The following is a 27373-nucleotide window of genomic DNA, read 5'->3' on the forward strand; positions in this document are numbered from 1 at the left end:
TTGATGATTTAAAAAATACCTCCACCATTTTCAGCAGCTAATAATCTGAAATTTAAAAATCCATTCAAAATTAGTACTAAATAATCTTTTAAAAAATCATACTTCAAATATTATGACAAAATGTGTCCAAGTATTCAGTCAATAGAAATAAACTTTTCTTGATTTGAAGCTGTTCTGAAGACTTGAGAAACTAGAAAAAAAAAAATGAAAAAAAAAAAAATAGCAGCCCTACTAATTGAAAAGCCAGTAGTTTCTGGCTGTCAGCATACAAGCATCAAGGTCTATGGAATGTTTACTCATGAGCGATGCTCACTACTGGACATATTCTGGACAGCAGTTGTGCTATCAAGGCCCAATAATGTTCCAAGATAAGACGGTTCTCTAGGATCTAGCATCTGTTCAGGTCGGACTGGGTGAACTATATTTGCAGGCTGAGGAGTAAGAGTGTATTTTTCCAGAAAAGCTAAATCTGCTGCCCGTGGATAATCAGTTGGCTGCGGCTGTGGTGGCAGAATCTCATGGGATGATGGGGGAAGTGTGGTGGTATGAGGCACCAGATCGCTGGATGTGTCAGGCATTTGAACTGGAACCAATGTTACTGGAACACATACTTCTGCAGACACATTCTGTAGCATAGTCTTGGCTTCCGGCTGATAAACTTTGGGCTGGTCCAGATATTGTTTTGTCTCTGCTTGAAAGATCTTATCCTCAGATGAGTACTCTATTGTTGGCAAAGACACAAGTTTTTCCTCAGAAGTACTGAGAGAATCATCAGGAGATTTTATCCCATGAACATGGTCAATGTGGTATTTCAGCTTGTCCTTCCGCTTAAATGTTGCATTGCAGTGTTGACAATTGAAAGGTCGGGCATCAGAGTGAATAACCAGGTGTTTTGTTAAAGTTTTCTTAATTCTAAAAGACTGATTGCAAATTTGACACTTGTATGGTTTTTCACCTGTGAAAAATAAACAAATATATGAACAAAAGTAAAATTAATGTATAATGTACCCATTTGATAAGATGGTAATTTAAATAGCAAATTTTTCACATGCATACTTGTTAAAACCTTGGTAAAAACGGTAGTATTTTAAGCAATCATAAATGAAGAAAGCCTATCAAATTCATAAAGATAGTGAATTAAACATCAAAATGTTCTGGGCTTAAGTCCTGAATAAACTATTTAGTAGACAGACTTTTAAGCCTAGTTCCCTACCTGCAATGTAGTGCCTAATAAAGGAAGTAAAGTAACTGTTTAGCCCTATTCTCAGTGTCCTGAGTGCTTAATAAACCTTATTATTGCTTACTATTACTTTATTCCTACTGAAAAAAAAAAAAACACAAAAGTTTTTTGAAACTGAAACATTTGATATCCTTCTACCTATAAACTATATAAAGACCAGAAGAACAACTCTTTTTTTTTTTTTTTTTTTTTTGTTTTTTGTTTTTTTGAGACAGGGTTTTTCTGTGTAGTTTTGCGCCTTTCCTGAAACTCACTTGGTAGTCCAGGCTGGCCTCGAACTCACAGAGATCCACCTGGCTCTGCCTCCCGAGTGCTGGGATTAAAGGCGTGAGCCACCACCGCCCGGCAAGAACAACTCTTAATTAACTTTTTTTTTGTTTTTGTTTTTTTAGGAGGACAGGTGAACAAAAAGTAGTAACACTGGTTTCTAACAAGAGATCAAAACTTTTAAATTTCATTGGGGAAAATAATTAAGAATACCAAATCAGTTCCTGATTCTTCTGCAGTTAGGTTCTTACACTGTAGTTTTATTTTGATTTTTTTATTAAAAAAAAAAAATTTCTAGCACAACCAAAGTGCTAGGCAGAATAATAACCCCTTAAAGGCATATGCGTTCTAATCCACAGAAGCCATGAATATTTACTTTACACAGTAAAACAGGCTTTGCAGTGTGCGAAAGTTAAAGCTAAAAATGGGCAGATTGATTGGATTATCAAGGGAGCCAAATAACTTCAGGAGACCTTAGAAAGTGGCTGATGACTAATGAAGGGTAAGTCAGATGTGACAGAACTCAACTCCAAATTGCTAGCTTTGAAAATGGAAGGGAGCGAGAAGCCAAGGAAGGTGAAAGCCACAGTGAGGATAACTGTGTTATCAGGAGAAGGTGGAGAATAGTACACAGGAAGGGCCAGCAAATGTTAACAGTGCTTAAGCTTGTGCTGGGGATGTAGCAGTGGTAGAGGACTTGCCTCACAAACGTAAGGCCCAGGGTTCAATTTCAAATGCCCCCACACCCCCAAAAGTCCTTGTATGTCCCAAGTTCTATTAAAATAGCTATAAAATTAAATTCTATGTAAGGAAAAGAGGGACATTAAAAGGCATTTGTGCACCCTAAAAGGTGATGATCTTATTTTTCCTAGAAAGTAGACATTAATCGAGAAAAAAAACAATCCACCCAAAAAATGAGACAAAAAAGCTGGATTTACTCACCACAAAAAGAAAAATGAAAAAGGAATAAACATAAGATTACTTTGTTGTAGAATATTAAAGTGTGTTACTTTTATGTTGCATTTGTTTAACTCTATGACGCTGTATTTACTTTGCCTGTCTAAAACACCCGATGGTCTAATAAAGAGCTGAACTGCCAATAGCAAAACAGGAGAAAGGATAGGCGGGGCTGGAAGGCAGAGAGGATAAACAGAAGGAGAAATCTGGGGGAGAGAAAGCAGTAGCCAGAGAAGGAAGAGGACTCCAGGAATCAGCCACCCAGCTACACAGCAAGCCATGGAGTGAGAGTAAGATTTACAGAAGTAAGAGAACAGGAAAAGACCAGAGGCAAAAGACAGACAGGGTAATTTAAGTTAAGGAAAGCTGGCAAGAAAAAAGCCAAGCTAAGGCCAGGCGTTCATAAGTAAGACTATGTCTCCATGTGTGATTTATTTGGTATCTGGGTGGCAGGCCCCCCAAAAAGAGAAAAAGATATTACATTATATGAAATTCAAGCAGGGAAAATTAATTTTTGGTAATATAAATCAAAATAGCCATCTTTCAAGGATGTTACTCAGCAAGAGCGGTTATGAGGATGCTTTTAACAGCCTACTGCTATTATATAACATGATCTGAATAGTGACAACATTCATGAATTCATCATAAAAAGTATACTGGACTTTTCATTAAGATTTGTGCACTTTATAAGCTATCTTCAATAAAAATAGTTTATAAGAACAATTCATGTTGAACTTCAAAAAAGAAAATAAGAAAGAAAAAGAAAAGAAACTGAAAATCAAGCCCTAAGCATCTATCTTGTCATCCTTATGCTAATTTTAACTAATACATTACATTCCAACAAGACTGTGAGGAGAATGTATGTGTGTATGTATGTATGTATGTATGTACGTATGTATACATTCTGAGAACTGCACAAGCCAAAGAAATGGGTGAGAATAATCTATCTGTAGAAGAAAATCTTAGGAACTTCCCAACTAATTTCTCTCATTTTTGTAGTTGAAAGCAAGACTAGATGTTCGTCATAGGAAAGCAAGATAAATTCAAACTGAAAATAACCTATATTGTACCTTGTTGCAGAAATGACGTACTAACATATCACAAAAACTAAGTAAGGAGATCATAAAACCCAAGAACATGTAATGCCCTAAGGATTTCAAGACAAAAAAAAAAAAAAATCTAGAGAGTAAAATCGTTGATTGTCTATATATGCATACATGTTCATGTGGGTACAGGTGTGTATAAACATTTGTGAAAGCCAGAAGTCAATCTCGGGTATGTCCAGCCTATTTTTTTGTTTGTTTTTCAGACAAGAGTATCTTCATTGGCCTGAAGTTGTCCAAGTAACGTAAGCTGGACCTGGGACCTGCCTGTCTTCATTTCTCCAAAGACCACCTCCCTTGATGAAATTACAATGGGTGCCGCCACACCAGCCTTTATATACAGGTTCTAGGAATCAAGATTGGGTCCTTCTGTTTACAAAGCAAGGACATAACCACCTAATCTATCTCCCCAGCCATCACCAAAGGGGCACTGCTGGTCACTTTCAGTAAGGGTGGTTCAATATTCTTCACAATCCTCTAGTTAAACCATACTATAAAATTACTATACAACTGGCAATTTGCCGGGTAGTGGTGGCGCACGCCTTTAATCACAGAGAGCCAGGCAGATCTCTGTGGAGTTCAAGGCCAGCCTGGGCTACAGAGTGAGTTCCAGATAAGGCACAAGGCTACACAGAGAAACCCTGTCTCGTGAAAAAAAAAAGAAAAGAAAAAAAAGAAATGGCAATTCCTCCTCTCATAAATTTAGCAATTCTATTTCCTGAATAAGGGTGCTCTACCCAGGAAACATTAAGAGCTCATTTTCTGGAATATGAGTTGATAAGCTGACATTTGGGATAATGCCTTTCAATGATCATCACAAAGTATACAAAATATTAACTCTCATGCCCAGATAAAGCTGGATTGAAGATTTAGGAAACTATGTAATCCATTTTTGGAAGAGTCACTTTGTCAAGTCCTATCTAGAGGTCTCAGTAAGTCAAATCTAGACCAATGGCTGCTTTTATAGTTTTAATGAACACAGATGCATCCACTTGTAATAATACCTACAGCTATTCTTGTGCTACAAGAACATGGTTAAGTGACTATGACAGAAATAGTCTGGAGTATCTATTTATTATCTGGCTCTTTACAAATACTTGCTGCCTTTTGCTTTAGATTATTTCTTCCCCTTATATTCCATCATAGCTACAGTAGTTGTTTCACTCTATGATAGGGTTCATCTCAACTTTCAAAGACTGGAAGGATGTCTCTATTTCACACCAAGTATGTAATAGCCAGATACATTTCAACTGCTATGAATTAAACTATCAATAGTCTCAATTTAATTTTCTGTGTGTTCATTATCTGTTTTTTATGTTCTATTTGGTTTTTACTTATGACTGATCTGAAAATCAGCATTAACAAAGTTTCTTCAGTTTATACTCCTATGTATGCACTCCTAAAACTTGTTCATTGGAAGCATATAATTTTGCTTTTAGCAACATCACTGAATCAGTAATAAATCTTTACTAGAAACTATTTGATATTTAAAATTATCCAAATTAAGTTCCTTCTACTATAACATTCATGATATAATTTGTCTCTTTCAGAATAGCAGCTTAAAATATACAAATTGAGTATAAAACAAAGAAGTTTTAAGTACATAAACATATTTTTTTTTTCTTTTGGTTTTTCGAGACAGGGTTTCTCTGTATAGCTTTGGAGCCTGTCCTGGAACTCACTTTGTAGACCAGGCTGGCCTCGAACTCACAGAGATCCACCTGCCTCTGCCTCCCGAGTGCTGGGATTAAAGGCGTGCGCCACCACCGCCCAGCCATACTTCTTTTTTTTTTTTTTTTTTTTTTTTTTTAAAGATTTATTTATTATTTATACAGTGTTCTGCCTGTATGCCAGAAGAGGGCACCATATCTCATTATAGATGGCTGTGAGCCACCATGTGGTTGCTGGGAATTGAACTCAGGACCTCTGCAAGAACAGCCAGTGCTCTTAACCTCTGAGCCATCTCTCCAGCCCCCCCCCCTTTTTTTTTTAAGACAGGGTTTCTCTGTGTAGCTTTGTGCCTTTCCTGGAACTCACTTGGTAGCCCAGGCTGGCCTCGAACTCACAGAGATCCGCCTGGCTCTGCCTCCCGAGTGCTGGGATTAAAGGCGTGCGCCACCAACGCCCGGCCATACTTCTTAATTGAAGAAAAATAAATAAATCTTCAATTTTCTATATATGAGGGAAAAGTGAAATCAATGTACCTTATACTTCACTCTAGGTGAGTGAGTGGAATGCATCAAAAGGAGAGAATTGTAGTATACCTGCCTAAGGGCCACAAGCAGCTGTATGAGAAACAAACACATACACTAGGACTTGCTGTGAGTCAGGAGATTCGCGCACAACTCCTTTAAAAGAGAAGATAACGGCAACAGAAGCCTAAGAAAACCTTACAAAGCTCACCCAGGAGAAGCAGAGGGCAAAGGAAAAGGAGAAAAGAGAATAGCCTGGGCTATCCTCTACAGAAAACAGTTTCCCAAATGCTTGAAATTGAGAAGAAAGTAAAAACACTTCCTATTCATGACATGAACTTTAATAAACATATTGTTTGTAAACATTTGAGTCAAGAATAATACATATGGATATATTGTATTATTAAGTAGTTACACAAAGATCTGCATAGAGTACCCTTAAGTTTTACCTGAATGTGTCCGAAAATGCATTTCCAGACTTGATTTTCCTTTGAAAATCTTCTTACAAACGTCACATTGATGAAATGTTGCTTTATATCTAAGAAAGTAAATGGTTCATCTATGTAACTTGTATCAATAATAAAAAAAATTGAAAACTCTATAACTATACAGACAAATGCCACATAAAGCATACGAGCCTGGAGGCACAGAGGTACTTTTAAAACCAGAGCTTGCCTCAAGTTATATTTAATAGAAGAACTTCTCAAAAGACACTTGTAAGAATAAAACTTCAGAATGTCTTCAATCAACCCACCTTTTAATTAGCTATTAAATACACAAAGGAAAGAATGCAGAGAAAAGAATAAAAATGCATCACTACTGGGCTAAATGGGAAAGAGGTTTAAGACAAAAAAAAATATGATAATTAGAATATTCTACATTCTGATGGCGATGATTATTAGACTGTAGAAATACACACTAAACAGGCTGAGTTTCACCTTAAGTAAATTATAACTCAGTTAATTAAAGAGACAGATACTGAGCCTGATTAAAAGAAACTGAAATAATCTCAAAAGCTGCATTCATTGAATGACAGTTTACATGGCTCTCATTAGTTCACCTACCAAACTTCATGCCTAAATAAAAAGAAATAAAATGTGAATCCTTTCTTATTATACACAGATATAAGTAAATCTGTAATTGGCCCCAAAGTTAACATAGTTAGTGGCATAGTAGAATGTCTAACAAATATTAAGTCAAGGTCAAAATCAAATTTTAATTGTCAGGACTATGACATCTGTGGAATGAGTAGCATTTGAGTGAGTCAATGCCTAGTCTTTGAGGCAGGTAAAAACAGTCCACCCAAATATGTGTCTGTGTGTGTATGTGGACACTTCTTTTAAGACTTTAGAGGAATATAGAAAAGAGAGAGAGATGATTAACTTGTTCCAAATTAAACAGAATAAAGGAAACGTAAATTTTTCTCCCTCCATGACACTGCCAAGAACAGTAAAGAGGACAGTTCCTCTTTCACTCACTTTTGCCACACCTTCTCTCCCAGATGCACACTCTTGTAATGAACAGTGAGATGATCCCTTCGACCAAAACACTTTCCACATTCTTCACACTGATGAGCCTTCTCACCTGAAAACAAAGGCACACATATTTCTTTTACCATAATAGGCATTTAAATTTTCTTTTTTTCTCCAGAAATAATGACCAAACAGTAAGATTATTTGATGTAATATCAGGAAAACAAAGCCACCGTTTAATCTCGGTTATTTCCTTTATATCATTCATTCAGTTATCTCTCCCTGTTGTAGAATATTATTTCAAGGCGTGTTACTTTTCTTTATGTTGCATCTGTTTAACTCTGTGAAGCTGTGTTACTGTGCCTGTCTAAAACACCTGATGGTTTAATAAAGAACTGAATGGCCAACAGTGAGGCAGGAGAGAAAAATAGGCAGGGCAGGCAGGCAGAGAGAAGAAACAGAAGAAATCGGGGAGGAAAAGAAGTAGCCAGAGAAGGAGGAGGAAAACAGGGGCCAGCAACCCAATCACACAGCAAGCCACGGAGTAAGAGTGAAAGTAAGATTACAGAAGTAAGAAAAGGAAAAAGCCCAGAGGCAAAGGTAGAAGGGATAATTTAAGAAAAGCTGGCTAGAAACAAGCCAAACTAAGGCCAGGCATTTATATTTAAGAATAAGCCTCTGTGTGTGATTTATTCAGGAGCTGGGTCGTGGGCCCCACAAAAGAGCAAACAGTAAAAACAACCAACAACATTTCCCAAAGAACTCATACCTAATTTCATGAATGTGGATGTTTGCTCACATGGAGAAATTAGTAACCTTTTGTAGTAGACATCTAACCTTACCTTTCAATGCAGAACAAGATAAATAAAATTACTTCAAACCCAAGATGTTGAATAGAAAAACGTATCTAGATATGAAATACCTCAAATGAACATATATTAAATTCAGGTGAACTATTTCAATACTTAGAAAAAATACCTGAACATTTCAGATCTTTGTATTTTAAAAGTATATTTCATTTATCAGGATTTCTTACATTTGCAATGAGCAAAAGTGTAAATACAATGAAAACTCCAGTTGATTACCTATTACTACATTTCCATTCAAAGGTTGATCATTAAACACCATTGTCTCAATACCAATGTGCAATTAATGCATGTGACTTCTAGAATCACAAACTTAGAATTCCCTCACTAGAAATGAAAATGCACTATCTCAATTAAAATGTCATCAGACCTTTAATCTCTTAGAAGTAAGGTCAGCTACAATTTGCCTGCCTGTGATCATTAAGAAAGCCATTTGTCACACTTCCTATTTCAGGAATGTTTATAATACTGATGATAATCACCAGTTCTACTGTGCACATAGAGATGGCTCTTTCCCATTATTGTACTCACATAGTTGACTCATAGCATTTCCTGAACAACAATCTGAGATGAAAACATGAAAGAAATCCCCAGAGTATGAAATTATAATGTAAATATCTGAAAATCAGTCAAGACTATAAAGGAATTTTTTTCCAAATATGTCTTCAAATTCCACTACAACATAAACTTTAACACTTAGTTATAATGATGTCCCTTTAAAACACCAGACTTTCACTAACTTCTCAAATATAATCACAGTGAGAAATATGGTTTTCTCTTTAGGGAAGTGCCAATAGCATTGCTGAATACATCAGCATGATATGCAAATTATAAACTTTGAGAATTTATTCAAAACTAAACTTTGAAATTTCAGTAAACATGTTATGATATGATTATTTACCCATTTCCAGATGCTTTTACAAAAAGGATTTAAAAACCATCATTATAAAGGGGTGACCAGCAAATGTCCGACTATTAAAACCACAGCTAATATACACAGAAAGCAATATTATGTTCTCTACAGTGGTTTTTTAAACAGTTTTGGAAAGAGCAATACAAAATAGAACTTACCTGAATGTATTTTTTTGTGCTTTGTTAGGTGGTCATGGCGAATAAATGTTTTTCCACATTCATCACACTCGTATCTTTTATCATCATGATGTACTCTTAGGTGAAGCCTATAAACATAAAAGGACAAAGACTGTTGAAACTTGTGTGGAATGAAAATGCTTGATAATAAATAAAAACAGGCTGTCTGCTCAAGCATATCATTTGCTCTGCATGTAGGACTTTCAGAGTCCTTCTCTATGTTTTAAACAAAGATCTTGGAGTTCCTATTCACTTCTCCTAAAAGAGCACTTTGAAATTTGTATATCCCATATAGTTCTAGATACTTCCTAAGTTCTTAGATATTAAACCTACCTCACAGACTTTACCGAATGTTTGTGGGTGTTATTGATCTGAGCCTCAAGGAATTCTGAGGAATCAGAATTGGACAAATGGATAAGTATACAAACAGCTACATGATAATGACAGCTACTGATAATAGCAACTGATTATTATACTACTCTGGAAAACTGACACTATTTATTGATAGCTGATAAATCACAATATTTTAAAAGAACTCAAGCTTATAAAAATTACATTTTTACTACTTCACACTAAAAAAATGGTGCTTTAAATTCAAAGATAGACAATAAAAGGTTTAGATTATTGAAATTGACCTAGTTTGAATCTCTTTTACTTCTATAATGTTCTGTGTATACCAAAGTGAAATGAATAGCTTTTCTACTCAAGTTTCTAAAACAAGTGTTGACTTTACACTAACTAAAATAATCAAATGACTAGACTACATCCAAAGAGAAAATAATCTCTTTACAGTTAAAGAGATAATAAATGAAACTATGGCTATTAAAGCCATAAGATTACAATTCTAGAATTAACTAAGAAAAATTAAAATCATACATATTTCTTAGTAAGTACCTACCTATTTAAGGGGAAATTCAGAACCTTCAGTTACAGTCATTCGGACATAAAAAAAATTAAACAAGTAACAGTGCACAGAAGGCCACCTAAAACTGAGAATTCCAGAGTCCTTAATCTTATTTCCATATAAGTATATTCTTCTACAGTGAAGGATGAATAAATAAACAAAGCTTAGAAAAGAGTTTTAATACTATTTTTATCCAAAGACAAATAATTAAATATTTAAATAATGACAGTTCAGTAAAGACTTTGGTAAAGTTAATGAGAAAATATTAATGTTTTACACAGAGATAAAGATAATTATTTAAAGCTATAGAAAGAAAAGTCAGTAATGTTTTTCCTAGCTACATATCATAAGTCTAAGAAAGGCTTTAATTGAACAAGGCACTTATAATGAAATACAACTAAAGCAGACCTGTAATTTTATCTCATTTAATATAAGGGAAGGTAACTTACCTGTATGAACTTCCATGACGAAAACTTTGCCCACAGATACTACAAAGATGAGGTTTTTCTCCACTATGTATTCTCAAATGTTCTTTCAAAGTAGTTCTATGTTTAAAAAAAATTTAAATTACATATATATACATATATATACTCCAGAGTTCTTAATCTTATATTTTCTCATATAGATACACACATTATATATCTTTTAATGCCACTGTACATAGTAAATGTGGATTTCAAACCCCCTATTTAGAACAGAGAACTACAGTTTAACCAGTACTTCAGCAAGCATTTTGCCAGAATACCTGTAGTCCTAACTTTGAAAGTTTTTCTACGCACTTAAAGGCCTGAATCAGGATGGACAAAGTTATTTAGAAAGAGAGAAGTAGAAGGAAGTGTTCCTGACTTCTGTGGGCTTCTCCACCCACTCTGACTTGGCTTGCAGGTCAATGCCCTATCAGGTTGACTTCAAAAGGCAGGCCATGAGTTGAAGCTCTGCCAGCAGATGGCGTTCATGTACAAGAACCACCAATACCTGACAAGTGCTAGTCAGGAGAGGATGCCCAGCTCTGGGAAACACCCCTGCAGATATTTCTAAACTTATGTATAAAAGCAACTAGAATAAATAAAGAAGTGTTATCTTTGTTTTGTTCTGTTTTTCTTTCTTGGTTCATTTGAGTATTTTATTTTTATATAAGTTCTATAAGGGGGAGAGAAATTTATAATCCACATAATAAATTTATAATTTTCTAATCTATAAATATGATTTCATATTAAGTAACATAATGATTTTCCAACTCTCCTACTATATTCATAATTTACATTATGAAATCAGCATTTCTAATTCTAAGTTGAAAGCCATGAATCTTAAATATACTGAAGGTTTTAATTTTTGCATAGTGTTTCACAATGTAACTCAAGCTGAGGACAAACTTGTAAGCGTCCTGCTTTGCCTTCCTAGTAATGAGCTTACAGACATGTGTCACTCAACTTGGCTTCAAAAATATGTAAAACTGCCGGGCGGTGGTGGTGCACGCCTTTAATCCCAGCACTTGGGAGGCAGAGCCAGGCGGATCTCTGTGAGTTCGAAGCCAGCCTGGGCTACAGACTGAGATCCAGGACAGGCACCAAAACTACACAGAGAAACCCTGTCTCGAAAAACCAAAAAAAAAAAAAGAAAGAAAAAAAATGTAAAACTTACATCTGCTTTTCAAGAACAGCATTAAACATACGCTCAGGTTAGTAATTTGAACACTACCATACTGTCAAATGCCTCACTCATCTTATTCTCCTCTTCTCTCCTCAGAAATAACCACTTATGTTTATCATGCCTTTCTGTTTTACTTTTCACACACATCCTATTATACAAGATAGCACATGCTTTTGAAAATCTGAGTTGCACACAGTCCTAACAATATTGTCACTATAATAGATCAATAAAAGGTTTAAAAGGTACTATGAAGAGAGTCTGTGGATGGAATCCATCTGCAGATTTTCCAAGAGTTCACAAGGCCACCCTGACATTCCAGTAGATAAAGTAACAAATAAATAGGATATAGTAAACCAACAATCTGAATCTGCAAACCCTGGCTTCTGTATGACTTCTGTAATTTTTTTGTCTTTTACATTTTAAGCTAAAGCGGTGGTACCTAGTGTCCTGAGTTATCTACTTCCTATAACCCTTATTAATAATTTATAGCATATGTAAGTGCTTCCGCTTTTCTGAGTGTGCAGATAACGTTACCTTTCTCGTACTGACTTTCCACAAATAAAGCAAGTCCATTTTCTTTTGCCACCATGAGTACATTCTATATGGCGTTTCAAATTTCCAGTGTCATTGAACTGACGACCACATATATCACATGGAAAGGGACCTAAAAAAAAATTTAAAAAGCATGTATTTGAAGTTTAAAAATATATACTATGTTAAATTCAAGAGAGGTACCACAAATTTGTTCCTACCAACATCAGCAGCATAGGCAAAATTTCTAATATACTGAAATTATTTGTTTATATTCTCTTCCCTCCTAGGTTGTTTATTCCTGAAAGGCATTTCTAGACCTTAGGCCTAAGCTAAGCACAATATTTTACCATCAAACAAGCAGAGCAGACCTATGAAAGCAAGTACCCTGGAGCATGATCGGGCTGCTTCAACAATCTCTTCAGGGGATGGGACTTGCACTGTTTCTTGTGAATCACTCATCTGAAGTTTACAACAGTTCACAGCAATGGAAGTATAGAGGTGAGGCTCAAAACTACTACATATGCCATTAAACATTCCCTTTGTGGTCTATCCATTGTCCTTATGGTGCTAAGGATGGCTCTTGTACCTTCCTATGCCATGCATCTGCTCTGGTACTGAGCCACATTTGTTAGCATCATTATGTAAGGGGGGAAAGAGCAGAAATACTCACACCAATCACCTATACAGTTTATCATGTTTGATCTTTTTCTTAAATATTATGAAAAATATAAGCCCATTATTTTATTTCAAAAATAGATTTTTCAGAGTTCTTAAAAATAATAACTATAATATTGGAAATAATATATATTCAGAGAAAGAGAATGCAAACTTAACACCTATTACACATTACCTTTGTAATGGCTGTTTTGGTTGTCAACTTGACTACATATGGAATTAACTAAAATCCAAAAATGGAGGACACAGCTGTGAGGGATTTTTACTTAATTTGAAATAGGAAGATCCACCTTTATTCTAGGCCACACCTTCTGCAAGAAGCCTATATGAGGACATGGAAGAAGGAAGCATTTGCTCTTTGCCTGCTTGTTCTGACTTGCTACCAAGTCCATTCCTTCACTGGCATAGAGACTATTTCTCTGGGATTCAGTGTATACTGAAGATCAGCTGAGATATTCAACCTTGTGGACTGACCAACTTCTGAATTCTTATTTCCCATTCAGAGCCAGCCACTGTTGGATTAGCTGGACTACAGCCTTTAAGTCATTCTAATAAATCTCCTAGATAGGTAGGTAGGTAGGTAGGTAGGTAGATAGACAGACAGACATTCACTTTATACGTTGTTACTCTATAGAACCATGACTAATACAATCTTTTTTAATCCACACAGCAACATTTATTAACTTTGATATATGAGAAACCTACAGCTCTATGAGCATTCTTTAAATCATATAGTAGGTGGCTGAGCATGACAGTGAAAATATCTTCACTGTGAAGTCTTACACTTCATTTACATGATACCATAATACCTATGAATTCTTTTCCTAGTAAATGTCACCTGTGACAGAAATGATACACAGTAACTAAGCATGTGTGAGCAGAGAATTGTGATTTACTGGCCTGCTTGATTACGCTCTGCACTGTAATTTAATCTGGAGCCATAATCTCCCTAGACACTAAGACAAAACTCATTACATGGCTAGCGGCTGTCTGATAAATGTGTACTACTTTGAATGTTCAGTGCCTTTTCCTGGAGTATTTTTTCAATGTCCTTTATAACTAAAGCTTAATACATTAATTAAATTTCACTTTCTACCATTTCTGCAACACTTCCCTAATTGAGATGTAATATGACAGAAAAATAAGTAATCTTTCAACAAGCAACAACAACAAAAAAAATCCAGTTAAACCACTTTTAGAAACTTCCTCTTCAAGAGCTCTAAGAGTTAGCCAGCTCAGCATATGCTGATAGGAAAGAAATTATTATATAAAACACGTTACTTTAACTTTTAAGCTCTAAAATAAGAATACATAGTGGATTAAATTTATATTTTAGAACTTCTACCTGATACTCTTCAAATAGTGACTACTAAACGATACATTTACTAGAAGTTAAAATAGAAAATTAGAAACAGAAATGGGTAGAATCCATATATTAATTATAAAAATCTCTTTGCCAGGACACTTTTAAAAAAAAAAGAGCAGCTATAGTTTTCAAATCAAAAAGAAGGGAAGCCACTAATTGTCCAATAATAAGCAGGTAGGTACTGGGCTGGGGAAATGAGTAAAAACATTTCCTGAGCAAGAATGAAGATCTACATTCAAATCCCCAGAACCCAGGTCAAAAGCCAGGAGAGGATGGTGCATCTGTAACCCCAATGCTGTGGGACAGGCAAAGACAAAGACTTCCTGGTGCTTGTTGGCCACCAGCCTAGGTCCAGGCTCAGTCAAAGATACTGTCTAAAGGGAATAAGGTGGAGAGTGGTAGTACAGGACATAGAGCATCTTCCTCTGGCTTCTGCATGCACAATCAGGTACACCTGCAAATACAGATGTGCATATACCACACAGTCACAAATGCACATTCACAAAGTAGTTATTCCTGGAATAAAGTATAAAAATAACTTTCTCACATGTAACATGTAATCATGATGTCTCCAACTGGAACTTTTAATATATTTAATAGTTGTTTTCTATGATGCCTTTTTAGAACTGCTAAGATTGAACAAGTCAAAAACCACTTGGAAAGGGTTAAGCTAAAAAATAAATATACTCTATCTTCTACAAATAAGCAGCTTTCTACATTATAATCACAAAAATCAAATATGCCTTGAAACACAATATAGCCTTGAAGTTATCTAACAACAGACATATTCGTTTATTGAGGCACAATAGTTCAAGGTCCTTTAACATGTTTTAACTGACATAATTTTAAAACCCTGTTATATCAAAAAACAAAAACCACAAAAATGAAAATGAAAACAAGCCAAGCTACTCACTTCTATATTTGTCAATATCCATTTTAAATACACTGACCCAGAAATTAATACAATTTTCCAGATCAATTCAAAACTAGATTACTACTTTAATTCTGAAGAATATACACTATTAATAAAGCTGAAATCTGCATTGGTTTTGTCAGCTCATTATTGGTTCACACCATGCCTCTGTCTAACAAGCCTCTGCTATTAAGCCCATCCACATGAAAAGGAGTTTGGAGGATGGACTGCTTCGTAATCAAGTAGTCCAAGAACTAAAGTCTACCACTCGGCATTTATACATATATTTAAATTTGTCTTCAACTATATATATATATATATATATATAATTCTCTGGTATATGAAATACTGTTATCAGCTTCATGCCATCTATAAAGTTATTTACCCACATTATTCTTACTTAGTATAAATTATTATTCAAGCTGCCTAAAAGGAATAAGACTGAAAAGAGACTTCTATGTGGGATGACAAGAAATCATTACGAGGATTAACTTTCATAAATTACCAAGCCATACTTTCAAATTTAAAATCTAAGTCTCTATCTTGGCCATAAGCATTAGGGAGGAAACTCATCACATAATATTTTATTCTAAATATACTAAGTTTATATTCAGGAAAAGTTTTTATGAAATCAAATGCCCTGTTTCAAGCATTTAATGAGATCTATCCAATGATCAATTGTCAACTGTTTATATCCTCTGGTATTTTTGCTATTCAAAACAAAACCAAGTCATATTTGCTGATCTACAGGAACTGTAACATATATATAGCATCACTCCAAATAAGTACAACACCCTTTGCCCTAATTCAGTACCAAAGTTCATCAAGAGTGTTTCAATAATCCTTCAGAAGAAACTGCTTAAAAAGCCTAACAATATTAGGAAAGATATAAAGTTGAGTAAAACAAACAAACAATGATAAAAATATGACAAAACTCTAATGAAAATAAACAACTGCACAAATGTTCATAAGCAGGAAGACTCACGCACACCAGGACTTCTGATTTAATAGACAAGATTAAAGACATCCCTAACATTCCTGATAAATTATTGAGGGGTATCAATAAATTACATTTGTTTTTTCTTTAACATGGTCTCTTCATGTAGACAAGGTTGGCTTAGAGTCACTATGTAGCCCAAACTGTTGCAAAATTATGCTGATCCTCCTGTCTCAGCTCCTGAGTGCTGGAACTTGGGCATGAGTTACCAAGCCCGCCTGAAAAGCTGATTCTCATGTTTATGTAGAGACAAGAACTCCAAAATGGACACCATAATACTGAAGTAAAAAACAAAGCTAGAAGACCAGCACTACCAGACTTCAAAGCTTATTATAAAGCTGTAGTAATATAGACAGTATGCAGAGCAGCAAATAGACACACAAACATGAAGCGAACTGCCAAAGGAGTGAAGGCCACACAATGGTCTTAAAAAAAGTGAAGCTGAAACAATTTGACAACCATGTACACAAGAAAGAGAATAGAGACCTCACAAATCTAGACATAGTCCTCTACAAATGGTGTCCTCTTCAAAAATGAACTCAAAATGGCTCATCATCTAAATAGAAAAAATAGAAAATTATACAACTTATACAAGCAATGTATGCAAAAATATAGGTGATGTTAGGTTTGACAATGTTTATATGTGACAGTCTTGAAAGTTGAATTTTGTTCCATGACAGAACCTTGTCAGTACAACGAATGACAAGCCAGACACTACTAAAGTAGTGTAACAAAAAAATACATAAAGCAATCTAAAGGGACTGAAGAGTTGGCTAGGGTGGTTAGACCACATACTGCTCTTCCAGAGGACCCATTAGGTTCCCAACAGACATGTTGGATAGCTTACAACCATGGATAGTTTACAACCATTTGTAACTCCAGCCCCAAGACATCCAACACTCCACCCTCTTATGGGCACACACAGCATGAAAACACAAACACAATTTAAATAATAAAAAATAAATTCTTAAAAAAATAAAAGAAGTTTCAAGCCAGAGAGACACAGAACATGAAACACACACACACACACACACACACACACACACACACACACACACACTTAAAATAATAAAAATAACTCCTTAAAAAAAAATAAAAGAATTTTCAAGCCAGAGACATGGTTCAGCAGTGATGGGTGATACCATTTTGTATGCTGTGAATGTGTATTTCTCTGATTGGTTGATAAACAAAGCTGTTTGGCCAATGGTGAGGCAGAATAAGGTTAGGCGGGACATTCCAACCAGAGAGAAAGGAAGGAGAAAAGAGAACAGAGGAGCCGCTGCTAGCCGCCACCAGGAGAAGCAAGATGTAAAGATACTGGTAAGTCACAAGCCACGTGGCAAATATAGGTTTATAGAAATGGGTTAATTTAAGATATAAGAGCTAGCTAGCAAGAAGCCTGCCATGGCCATAGTTTAAAAATAATATAAGCCTGTGTGTGTTTATTTGGGTCCAAGTGGCTGAGGGACTGTGGGGCCACAGGAGCCAGGTGGGACCACAGAAAACTTACAGCAACACAGCAGGGAAAGGTGTTTGCCACTAAACCTAATAACCTGAGTTCCATCCTTGAGAATCACAGGGTGGAAAGAGAGACCAGCTCCTATAAGTTGTCCCAATACCTCATCACAGGCATACACAGGGATGTCACACACACACACACACACACACACACACACACACACACACACACACACAATACCTAAATATTTTTAAAAAGAATTCTCGGAACTCAACAACAACAACAAAAAAAACCAAAACAGCCCCACTAGAACATAGAATTAAAGACTTAACAGACAGAGCGTCAAAGACAAATGACAAACATGAGAAAAGCTGTTCCACACCGTATCTCCAGCAAAATGCAAATGAAGCAACAATATAGTAAGCAATTACTGTGGTGGCTTAAATATCAGAATTCTGACAAAACCAAATGTTAAATGCTAAAGTAACAGGAGTTCTAATCCAGCTGGTACAACCATTTTGGAAGACAATGTGGCAATTTCTAACAAACTGAATGTATTCTAACAATCCAATAGACCTTTTCTTTATGTTCTCAGATTTTCATCCAAGCAAACTGAAAATTTGTCCACGACAAAAGTTGCAAACAGATAACTACAGCCATTTTATAATTAATCACCAAAATTTGGACATTAATCATTTTTTAAACTATACCACATGGTGGGGATGCTGATGTGGGATGATGCTGTACATACAAAGGCTGATAACCATGTGGTGGGGATGCTGATGTGGGACAATGCTGTACATACAGAGGTTGGCAACCCAATAACTATCTGCACCTTCTCAATTTTGTTGTGAATTTAAAACTACTCTTAAACAAAAAGATTTTTTTCAAGAGCATAATATAATTACTCCACTTCCCCCTTTTCTTTACTCCCTCCAAACAATGAAGGTTTTTAAGAGGAAAAAGTACAGTTTAACAGTGGTGAGCTCTTCTACATCAGATAATCAGTAACCAGATGACTACTTTACAAAAACATAACTTACCCAGATGGAACTTCTCCTGATGCTTTAACCGTGCAAATCGGGATTTGAAATGCTCTTCACAATAGGTACACTTAAAAGGTTTATCTTGTGAATGCAGAATCATGTGTTCCTCCAAGTGTGGTCTTCGAGTAAAAGATTTCTTACAAATCTAAATAAAAGTGTATATAAAAATGTAGCTACCTTAATTTAAGATTGAATTAAAATATAAAGCTCATAATACAGATAAAACATAAAAATTCAAGTAAAGAAAACATCTTCCAACAGAAAACTTACCAAAGTATTATCAATTTTCTAACTGTGCCAAAAAAGGGGGAAAAATAAGAAACACTAGAAGCATTATAGTTCAGAATTATGTTAAGTTAACCCTAAAGGTAGATGAATTCCCACTCATTCTATGTTTAACAAAGCTATAACATACTCTTAGGATCTTAATTCTAGATAGCGATTTCTTTTTTAAAAGATTTATTTTTATTTTATTCAGTCACTGTTTGCATGTATGTACATCACATACGTGCCTGGTGCCCACGGAGGTCAGAAGAGGGTGTTAAATCCCCTGGAGATAGTTTACTGATGGTTATGAGTGGGAACAGAATCTGGATCCTTTGCAAGAGCGGCCCTTTGAACCGATGAGCCACCTCTCCACCCATGGATATCTATTTTTTAATCCACAAAATAAAACCAAATTTATATCAGGAATAAAAAGATTTTTTTAAATCATTATTACCATATATTTCATTAGGATTATCAATAATTAAATCACAGAAAACCCCTCAACTTTTATCTGGAAGTTTTCAGAAATAAGAAAACAGTATATAAAAATACAATATATGGCCAGGTGGTGGTAAGTGCACACCTTTAATACCAGCACTCTGGAGGCAGAGGCAGGCAAGTCTCTGAGTTCAAGGCCAGCCTGGTCTACAGAGTGAGTTCCAAGGCAGCCAGGTATACACAAAGAAATACGGTCTTGAAAAATAAAAAAAGTGTCATAAGTCAGGGATTTAAAACGAGTGAAGCTGCTGCAGCAACAGATAACAGTACCAACTAGGCACAAGTCCAAGATCACCTTATTTGGTGCTCAGAAAGTACTACAGAGCAGACATAATAACAGTGTCCTCATTTAGACTTGAGGATGATAAAGCCTAATAAAGTGAAGTGGACATCTTGTGCAGAGTCAAAGAAATTAACTTCAGTTTTCTGAAGCTGCAATCAGAGAACTAGGGACAATTCTGGAAGTATGCTACATATGTAAGTTAATCTTTAGAATAACAATGTAAATGATAAGCAGTATTAAATACTAAACCATGTGCAACTAAATACTGACAAAAATCCTTAGGAGTGTGACAGAAGAAACAGAAATTCTCTGCTACTACTCCCACTGAATTCCTCTCATGCCACTCTGTTCTAGAACTGACCATTTAACCAATAGCATGTGGCAGAAGTTATGATCTGGGACTTCTGAAGCCCTGACTACACTTCTTGGCATGCACATGTACGCACACATGGATGAACACACACACACACACACACACACACACACACACACACACACACACACTTCTCTCTCTGTCTCTCTGAGCCTAGCTGCTATACCAGAAGGGTGGAGGAAGCACAAGCAGCTTCAAGGAGAGCAAGAAGGGAATCTCGCCGGGCGGTGGTGGCGCACGCCTTTAATCCCAGCACTCGGGAGGCAGAGCCAGGCGGATCTCTGTGAGTTCGAGGCCAGCCTGGGCTACCAAGTGAGTTCCAGGAAAGGCGCAAAGCTACACAGAGAAACCCTGTCTCAAAAAACCAAAAAAAAATAAAAAAAGAAGGGAATCTCCTGTTCCCTGATCCATCCTTACTAATTCTAGCCATCAGGCATCACTAAGTTGACTATTATATTAGTAAGTCACTGTGAATGTGTCCCAAACCAGAAAAATTTATCCTGTAATTTATAACAACTGCATTACTTTGACTGACATAGCACAGAACCAAAGAAATACCTAGCGAAGCCGTGTCCCCAGTTTGGATTCCTGACCAACCAAAAAGGGAAAACCAGTAAAACAGCACTCTAAGGACCCTTGCGCTTCAACATGGTGTATTATACAGCAACGAGCGGCAATTTGACATTCTATATTCTGCCACAGTAATGCTAGAGATCATTATACACAGTTCTAAATACAAACCAGAGTGATTTTGCTAATTGTATGAAGGAGACAGACCAAGGAATCATAAGAACCAAAATAGGATATCCATTTCGGAGGTCTACTATCTGAAAACTAACGTGTTTGCAGGAGAAATTTAAAAAACAATTTTTCTTCAAATAACTTTAAAAGATTCTAAAACTGAGATAAGTTCCATTACTTTAAACCTAATTACCTTTGTTTCCCAAAAGACATTACATTTACTTTGATTTTCTAATAGAAATTACAAACTCTTACGTCACATTTCCAACTTTCACTTTTAGTCTTCTTGATGGAAATAAATTCTTGTGCATTTTCAGGATGAAATCTATCAAAAAAGAGAGAAAATGTTAGGAAAACTATGCTAATTACGTCTATATTTCACATTAATCTGTCAAGGGTGATTTCAAGAATCAGATACTAGCCCAGTGTGGTACATGCCTGCAACCTTACACTCAGAGAGCTGAGGCAGGAGGAGCTAGTATTGATGGCCAGCCTAGGCTACAAACCAAAACTCTGCTTCAAAACACAAAAAAAAAAAAAAAAAAAAAAAAAAATTAGGTATTACTTGTTTATTTTTGGTGTTGTTATTACAGGGTCTCACTCTATAACCCAAATTGGCCTTAAACTTACAGCAATCCATCAGCCTCAGCCTCATAGGTGCTAGGATTACAGTGATCAGCACCTTACCCACTTTCAGTCCTGAATGTCCTGTGTAAACACAGGTACACATAGTAAGAATAGAGCTTCCCTCATTTTAAAGATTTTATGCATATAATTAAGTTACATAGAAATTTAAAAAAGTATATTTAAATGCATTCTTAAAATCTACATGTGTGCAGATACTTTAATTTTTAGAGTTAATATTCAGCACTATATTAAATATAGTCACTAATTTTTCCACACTAAAGATGAATATGGAAACTAATTTCTTAAGAGTTTTAAAGCCATGCATTTCTGAAGACATACTTGTCAAAACCAAATAATAATAATAAAAAAAAAAGATGATCAAAATGTATCTTAAACTTTACATTATGGGCCATATTCTTATTGCACTTCCAAAAGGGAAAAAATATGAAGTAACATTTGCTGTTGCTCTGTTGACTTGTAAACTCTACAAAACCATAAAGCAATGACGGAATTGGAAATAAGCACCCTGTAGACATTTCCGGTTTCCTTTTGTCTACATTAGAAGGTCCAAGACATACATAATGGAAGCAGGACAGTACTTGCCTCTTGACGTGCTTGGCTAGGGTCTTCTTGCTTGCGTGGAGCTTATTACAGTAAGGGCACTTGTGCTCCTTCTTGTGGAACTCTACTTCACTACTGTGCTTCTTTCTGTGGACAGTTAAGTTAGACTTGGTCGAATAACGCTGGTGACAAATATCACACTCAAAAGGCTTCTCACCTGTGTGCACACGGGTGTGGCTCTCATATTTCCCTGTAATGAAGAAGAAAATTAAGTTCAACAAATCTGCTGTGCTATGGCTGAAATCTCAGAGAGGAACAAAAATTTTAATAATTTTCATTTATAATTCATTTATAATTATAAGTTTAATAAACTTAATATATACCCCCAAATGCATATAGGGAACTAAAAAGAAAAACATTTATCTAAATTTCTAACTCAAATGAACCTCAAAGACTCGGCACTTCAAGCTTATTGTTTAAAATATACTTTTCCTCAAAAGCTTCAGTCATTAAAAAAAAAGTATTCATTCATGTATTTTAAAAACCTTAATGTTGCTGGACTGTGATGATGCACACCTTTAATCCCAGCACTCGGGAGGCAGGGGCAGGTGGATCTCTGAGTTCAAGGCCAGTCTAGTCTACAGAGCAAGTTCCAGAGCAACCAGGGCTACACAGAGAAACCCTGTCTCGAAAACAAAAAATAAATAAATAAAAAAAAATAAATCTTAATGTCGGAAATTTTCCTACAAAAGTGTGGACAAATTCTAACTATTGAATGTATTTTTAAATGTAAAACTAATCTTTAGGAAAATATCTACTCATCACTTAACATTTATTATATCTACAATTTACTTTTCCTATGCATATCCACAAACTCAGTGTTCAGAATTGGTAACTCTTATTCAAATATTATAAAGAAAGAAATGTTTACTTATTTTGTTATTTTCTTTTCACAAGAGGCATTCTAGGAAGAATGCAGCAAACCTAGAAGAGCTAACAAATAATTAACAACACAACCCAATCAGCTAAGAAACAAGAAAATAAAGGATGACTGTGTGCTTAATACTGAAATGCTAAACCCAACACACACAGGTAAAATCTAAGCAAGTAAGAAAGATGAACAGGCATACAAGGAACCGGAGTCATACATGTGAACCGCATGCCTAAGCTCTCCATCTACTCAGAATGAGAAATACAGGTATTTCTAATAGAAATGACCAAGAAACTGCAATGACTGTTCAACAAGAAAAACACAGTGAGAAAGGAAGCAAGTAGATGCATACAACTGGTTTAATTTGCTTACATTCCTATTTAGCATAAAGCTCTTACCATCACTAGGTAGCACATAAATGTCTACATTTCTGAGGCAGAAAAACATCACAGGTAAACACAGGCCACATTGGATCTTTGGACCAAGACACAAATCTGCCTCCTTATTAAATAGTAGAATGTGTGACTTGGGACAAATAACTTCTCTGCTTCAAATCTTCCTCATCCAAACAACAAAATCTGTATTAAATTTTCTGCAGAATGATTTGATCCTCATTTTACACAAGTGTCAAGATAACACAGTTAGTGATTGGTCACCTTCTCAGTTAGGTGTGACCTAAGTAAGCTAAATATTTAGCCTCTCCTTGGGACCTGAATTAGTAAAACTTTATGGAATGTTATATAATAAATGAATTAATATACACATGATACTTAAAACATTCTAGTACCTAGTAAACACGAATAAATTTTAGCCACTATTATTATTAGCATCTTTAGTAGATTCTCAGGATTGGAAAATAATTTATCAACTTTCTAATGCACAAATCTCATTTTTGGTCCCAAAGGGAACCTAAAAATATATGTAAAAAAAAATTGCAGTAGTTGTTTGCTTTCTATAACATATTACAGTTGTAAAGATCTTATACTAGTACTTACTAGCATTTTTAGTCTACTTACAATCAAGACATTTTTTTCTACTTGGAATAAAAATTAAGATATATTATTGATATTAAAACCATAGAATAGACAGTTAAATTTTAAAAAATTGACCTCACCTTCTTAGACCAATAGTCTTAAAAAGATTAATAGAAAAGATTTAAACTTAAATAGCTCAAAGCGCGCTCACTCGCATGTGCGCATGCAATCATGTGTGTGTGTTGGGTGGGGCGGTGACTGCCCATGCGCATACACACAAGAGACCCGAGCAAACTGGGTGTCCTCCTCAAGCCCTCTACCTTGTTGTCCTTTTTTTTTGGGGGGGGGGGGGGTTCAAGACAGGGTTTCTCTGTGTAACAGCCCTGGCTGTCCTAGAACTCACTCTGTAGATCAGGCTAGCCTCAAACTCAGAGATCCACCTGACTCTGCCTTCCTTGTTGTCTTAAGACAGGTCACTCAATGAACAGTAAGCTTGCCCTTCAGCTAATCTGCTGGCCTGCCAACTCCTGGCATCCACCTGTCTCCACCTCTCAATCCAGGACATACAGGTACACACAGCCATGGTCCTCAAGCCTTCATATTTGCGGAGCCTCTTCCCCAGTCCCCAAACCCAATGATTTTAAAAACCTTTTGAAGTAAATAGAGTAACTGTGTGATTTTCTTTAATTTGCAAAATTTTTATAATAAAACTTAAATCATTTATAAAAGAGAAAAAATAACAAAATAAATGTAATAATGTCAAGAGACCGAGGTAAACTCCTACAGCATTACAAATCGCAGACATGAAAAAACTTAGGTTACAAATTCAGAGTTTATGCACATCCCTACTGCAGAGCCCACTGTCTCGGCGGAGCTGAAACTCGGAACAAGAACAACAGACAAGCCTGGGGAAAGCTCGACTCAGAAGATCCAAGTGGGTCTCCAGAGATTTATCAAGAAAAACAAAATGTAATCCCCCAATAAAGCTCATGTTTAAAGTAACTAGCAGGGGTTTAGGGGTATGAAAGTGGCACTCCTTGGTAAAAAGAGTATCTACAATCTACATTCATTTCTCCACATTTGTGAGGAAGAGCGTCTAATAACAATGCATAAAATCACCATGTTCTCTTCAAACTTATGAGTCTCTGTAAAAATTAGGAAACATCATATAGTGAAAAACTAGTTTTCTGAACCAAAAAGTAGGAGTCACAAACCAAAGATGTTTTCACATGAATAAATTTGTCTTGATATGTTTCAAAATTTACTCCCTCATATGGCTCAGCCAAAATGATTATTTTCAGATTTTACGTGCAGTTTGGGTGAGAAGCGTCACTAAATTACCCTACTGTATTTCCTATCTGACACTGTTACTCTCAATCGCACCTATTCATCTAGCACACCGTAACAAGCACATCAACAAAATATTTAGCTGTAAAGTAGAAAAGTACACCATTGTTACAATTGGCTAAGCAGCAAGCAGAATCCCTATCCAAATAGACTAAATAAACTCATGTTTAATAAAGAGGGAGAGGGGACACAAAATATATTTTGTCTCGAGAAGAGATTGTGATTTACTCCAAGCAAAGACTTTAAAGTTCTGTGAAAGGAAACAAAAATTCTAAATTATCCAAATTTCCTCTCTTACCCCATCTGTCATGTCTCTATTCTGCTTTTTACCCAGTAGGTTTTTGGTATAAGGGGCAGCAAGGTCAAAGGACTCTTATTTGCATGAGAATTGGATGAGAAATGGACAGCTGGTTGCCTCTGGAAAGACATAACTAGAAGAATAAAAGAGCCCAATAATGGAATCCAATTTTTCGGTTATGTATTGTGCAGCTAATGGTTCCAGCAGAAATCTCAGAGCTTATCCCTTGCCCTCATGAGCACACTTTACGGCAGCCAAGCAAGAAGATGACAAAGAAGCCCAACAGGGCCCATACAAGCCAATGGGAAACCAGATAACATCCTTTAAACTTAGTTCAAAGCAGTCAGTGCTTATTGGCAAATGTTAATGACCTGGAATATCCAAAGCATACTAACTGAGCACAAAAGTATATAAGCTTCAGCCTCAATTTAGTTAGACCAGCAAAATGATAATCAAAAATTTAAGAGGGACATTTTAAAATCCTGTAAAAGGAATGAGCGTGAGATGAGAAAAATGAAAGACAGCTATAAAATTGTCTTGAGATCAGGCAAACATTCACAGTTTATCTTCTACATACTCTTTTCATTCTACCTGTAGCCGGCTGCTCTGTTGACATTCACCATAACCACTGGTCTACCCTCATCCCACTTTTCACTGCCAATGTCACTCAACTTCCGAATCCAAGCAGCATTATGCTTCTGCCTCTGCTATATGCCCCTTCTTGCCCCTCTGGCTTTCTCAACTCCTTGTCCAGTTTCCTTCTTCACACTGAAGCCACACGATCTGGCTATAACTCACTGGCTGTCATTCTCTCCTTTTGAAGCTTCCCCTCCCCAGTAGTTTCATCAGATAAAACATAAACTCTGTATAGCATTCAAGCCATCCCAAAGCTGGCTTTCCTTATTTGCCTACTCTTAGTCCCTGTCATTTTTTCTAAGCCTCTTTTCTTATCTGAAAAACACTCACACCTTAGCAATTTCTAGAACATACCATATACCTCAATGCCTTTATACACTGATCCTTCTACCCTGTAAACACCACCCAATTTTAGAAGTTTCATATTCAATACTACTAGTTCTGTGAAGTCACTCATTTTCCTGGTCCTCCTGATAAAATTAACTTTATTGTATTATGCTAATTTTTGCATGTACTCAGATACTCGTGGACAGAGAGCATATCATTTCATATCTGTTTAACCCAGCTTGGAAGGCATCCAATGTTAAATTAATGAATCCTAAGAGCAGCTAACATTCTTGAACACCTGCATTCTGTGCAGTATTTAAGTGATTCTCCAGAATCATCCCTTTTTAATTTTCACCATAATCATTCATATTATTAACAACACATCAGCATCACCTCATTTCACTAATGAAGAGTGAAAACCCCACACATAGGTTAAACAACTCACACGAGGCCTAGATTTAAAAACCCAGTAGTATGACCCTACAACAGCTCAAGCTTTTAAATCAGCAAGTGGATATAAACAAGTACTAGACAGACATACATAGAGGCAGAGACACTCCACCAGAGGAAGAATGAGTGAACACTAAGCAAACCCAAGTCAAGCAACAGAAGAGAAACACTGTAATGTAAAATTCATTCTGAAAAGTAAGTTGGAAATAACCCTACATTATAATCTATTGATTCTCATAATATATGGAATGACTTTGGCAAAAAAAAACATTTTGTAAACTTTTAGGTTTATCAGCTTCAATTTTAGGCAGTTCATGTGCATAAAACTCT

At 35.8% G+C, this 27373-nt stretch overlaps 1 protein-coding gene across 1 annotated transcript in view; it reads right to left on the reverse strand.

Annotated features, from left to right (window-relative positions):
- Positions 1 to 27373, reverse strand: part of Zbtb41 (zinc finger and BTB domain containing 41) — a 29773-nt gene continuing 2400 nt past the window's right edge. The window contains exons 2-10 of the mRNA XM_059280368.1: positions 22123 to 22330; positions 21148 to 21217; positions 18728 to 18875; positions 12275 to 12404; positions 10540 to 10635; positions 9169 to 9275; positions 7238 to 7343; positions 6209 to 6297; positions 1 to 955 (exon numbers count right to left, since the gene is read on the reverse strand). Coding sequence (XP_059136351.1) covers positions 297 to 955; positions 6209 to 6297; positions 7238 to 7343; positions 9169 to 9275; positions 10540 to 10635; positions 12275 to 12404; positions 18728 to 18875; positions 21148 to 21217; positions 22123 to 22330 — 1613 coding nt within the window. The 3' untranslated portion in view covers positions 1 to 296. The remainder of the gene's footprint in view (positions 956 to 6208; positions 6298 to 7237; positions 7344 to 9168; positions 9276 to 10539; positions 10636 to 12274; positions 12405 to 18727; positions 18876 to 21147; positions 21218 to 22122; positions 22331 to 27373) is intronic.

Source organism: Peromyscus eremicus, chromosome 15 (genome assembly GCF_949786415.1).
Source record: "Peromyscus eremicus chromosome 15, PerEre_H2_v1, whole genome shotgun sequence".
NCBI classification, from domain to species: Eukaryota; Metazoa; Chordata; class Mammalia; order Rodentia; family Cricetidae; genus Peromyscus; species Peromyscus eremicus.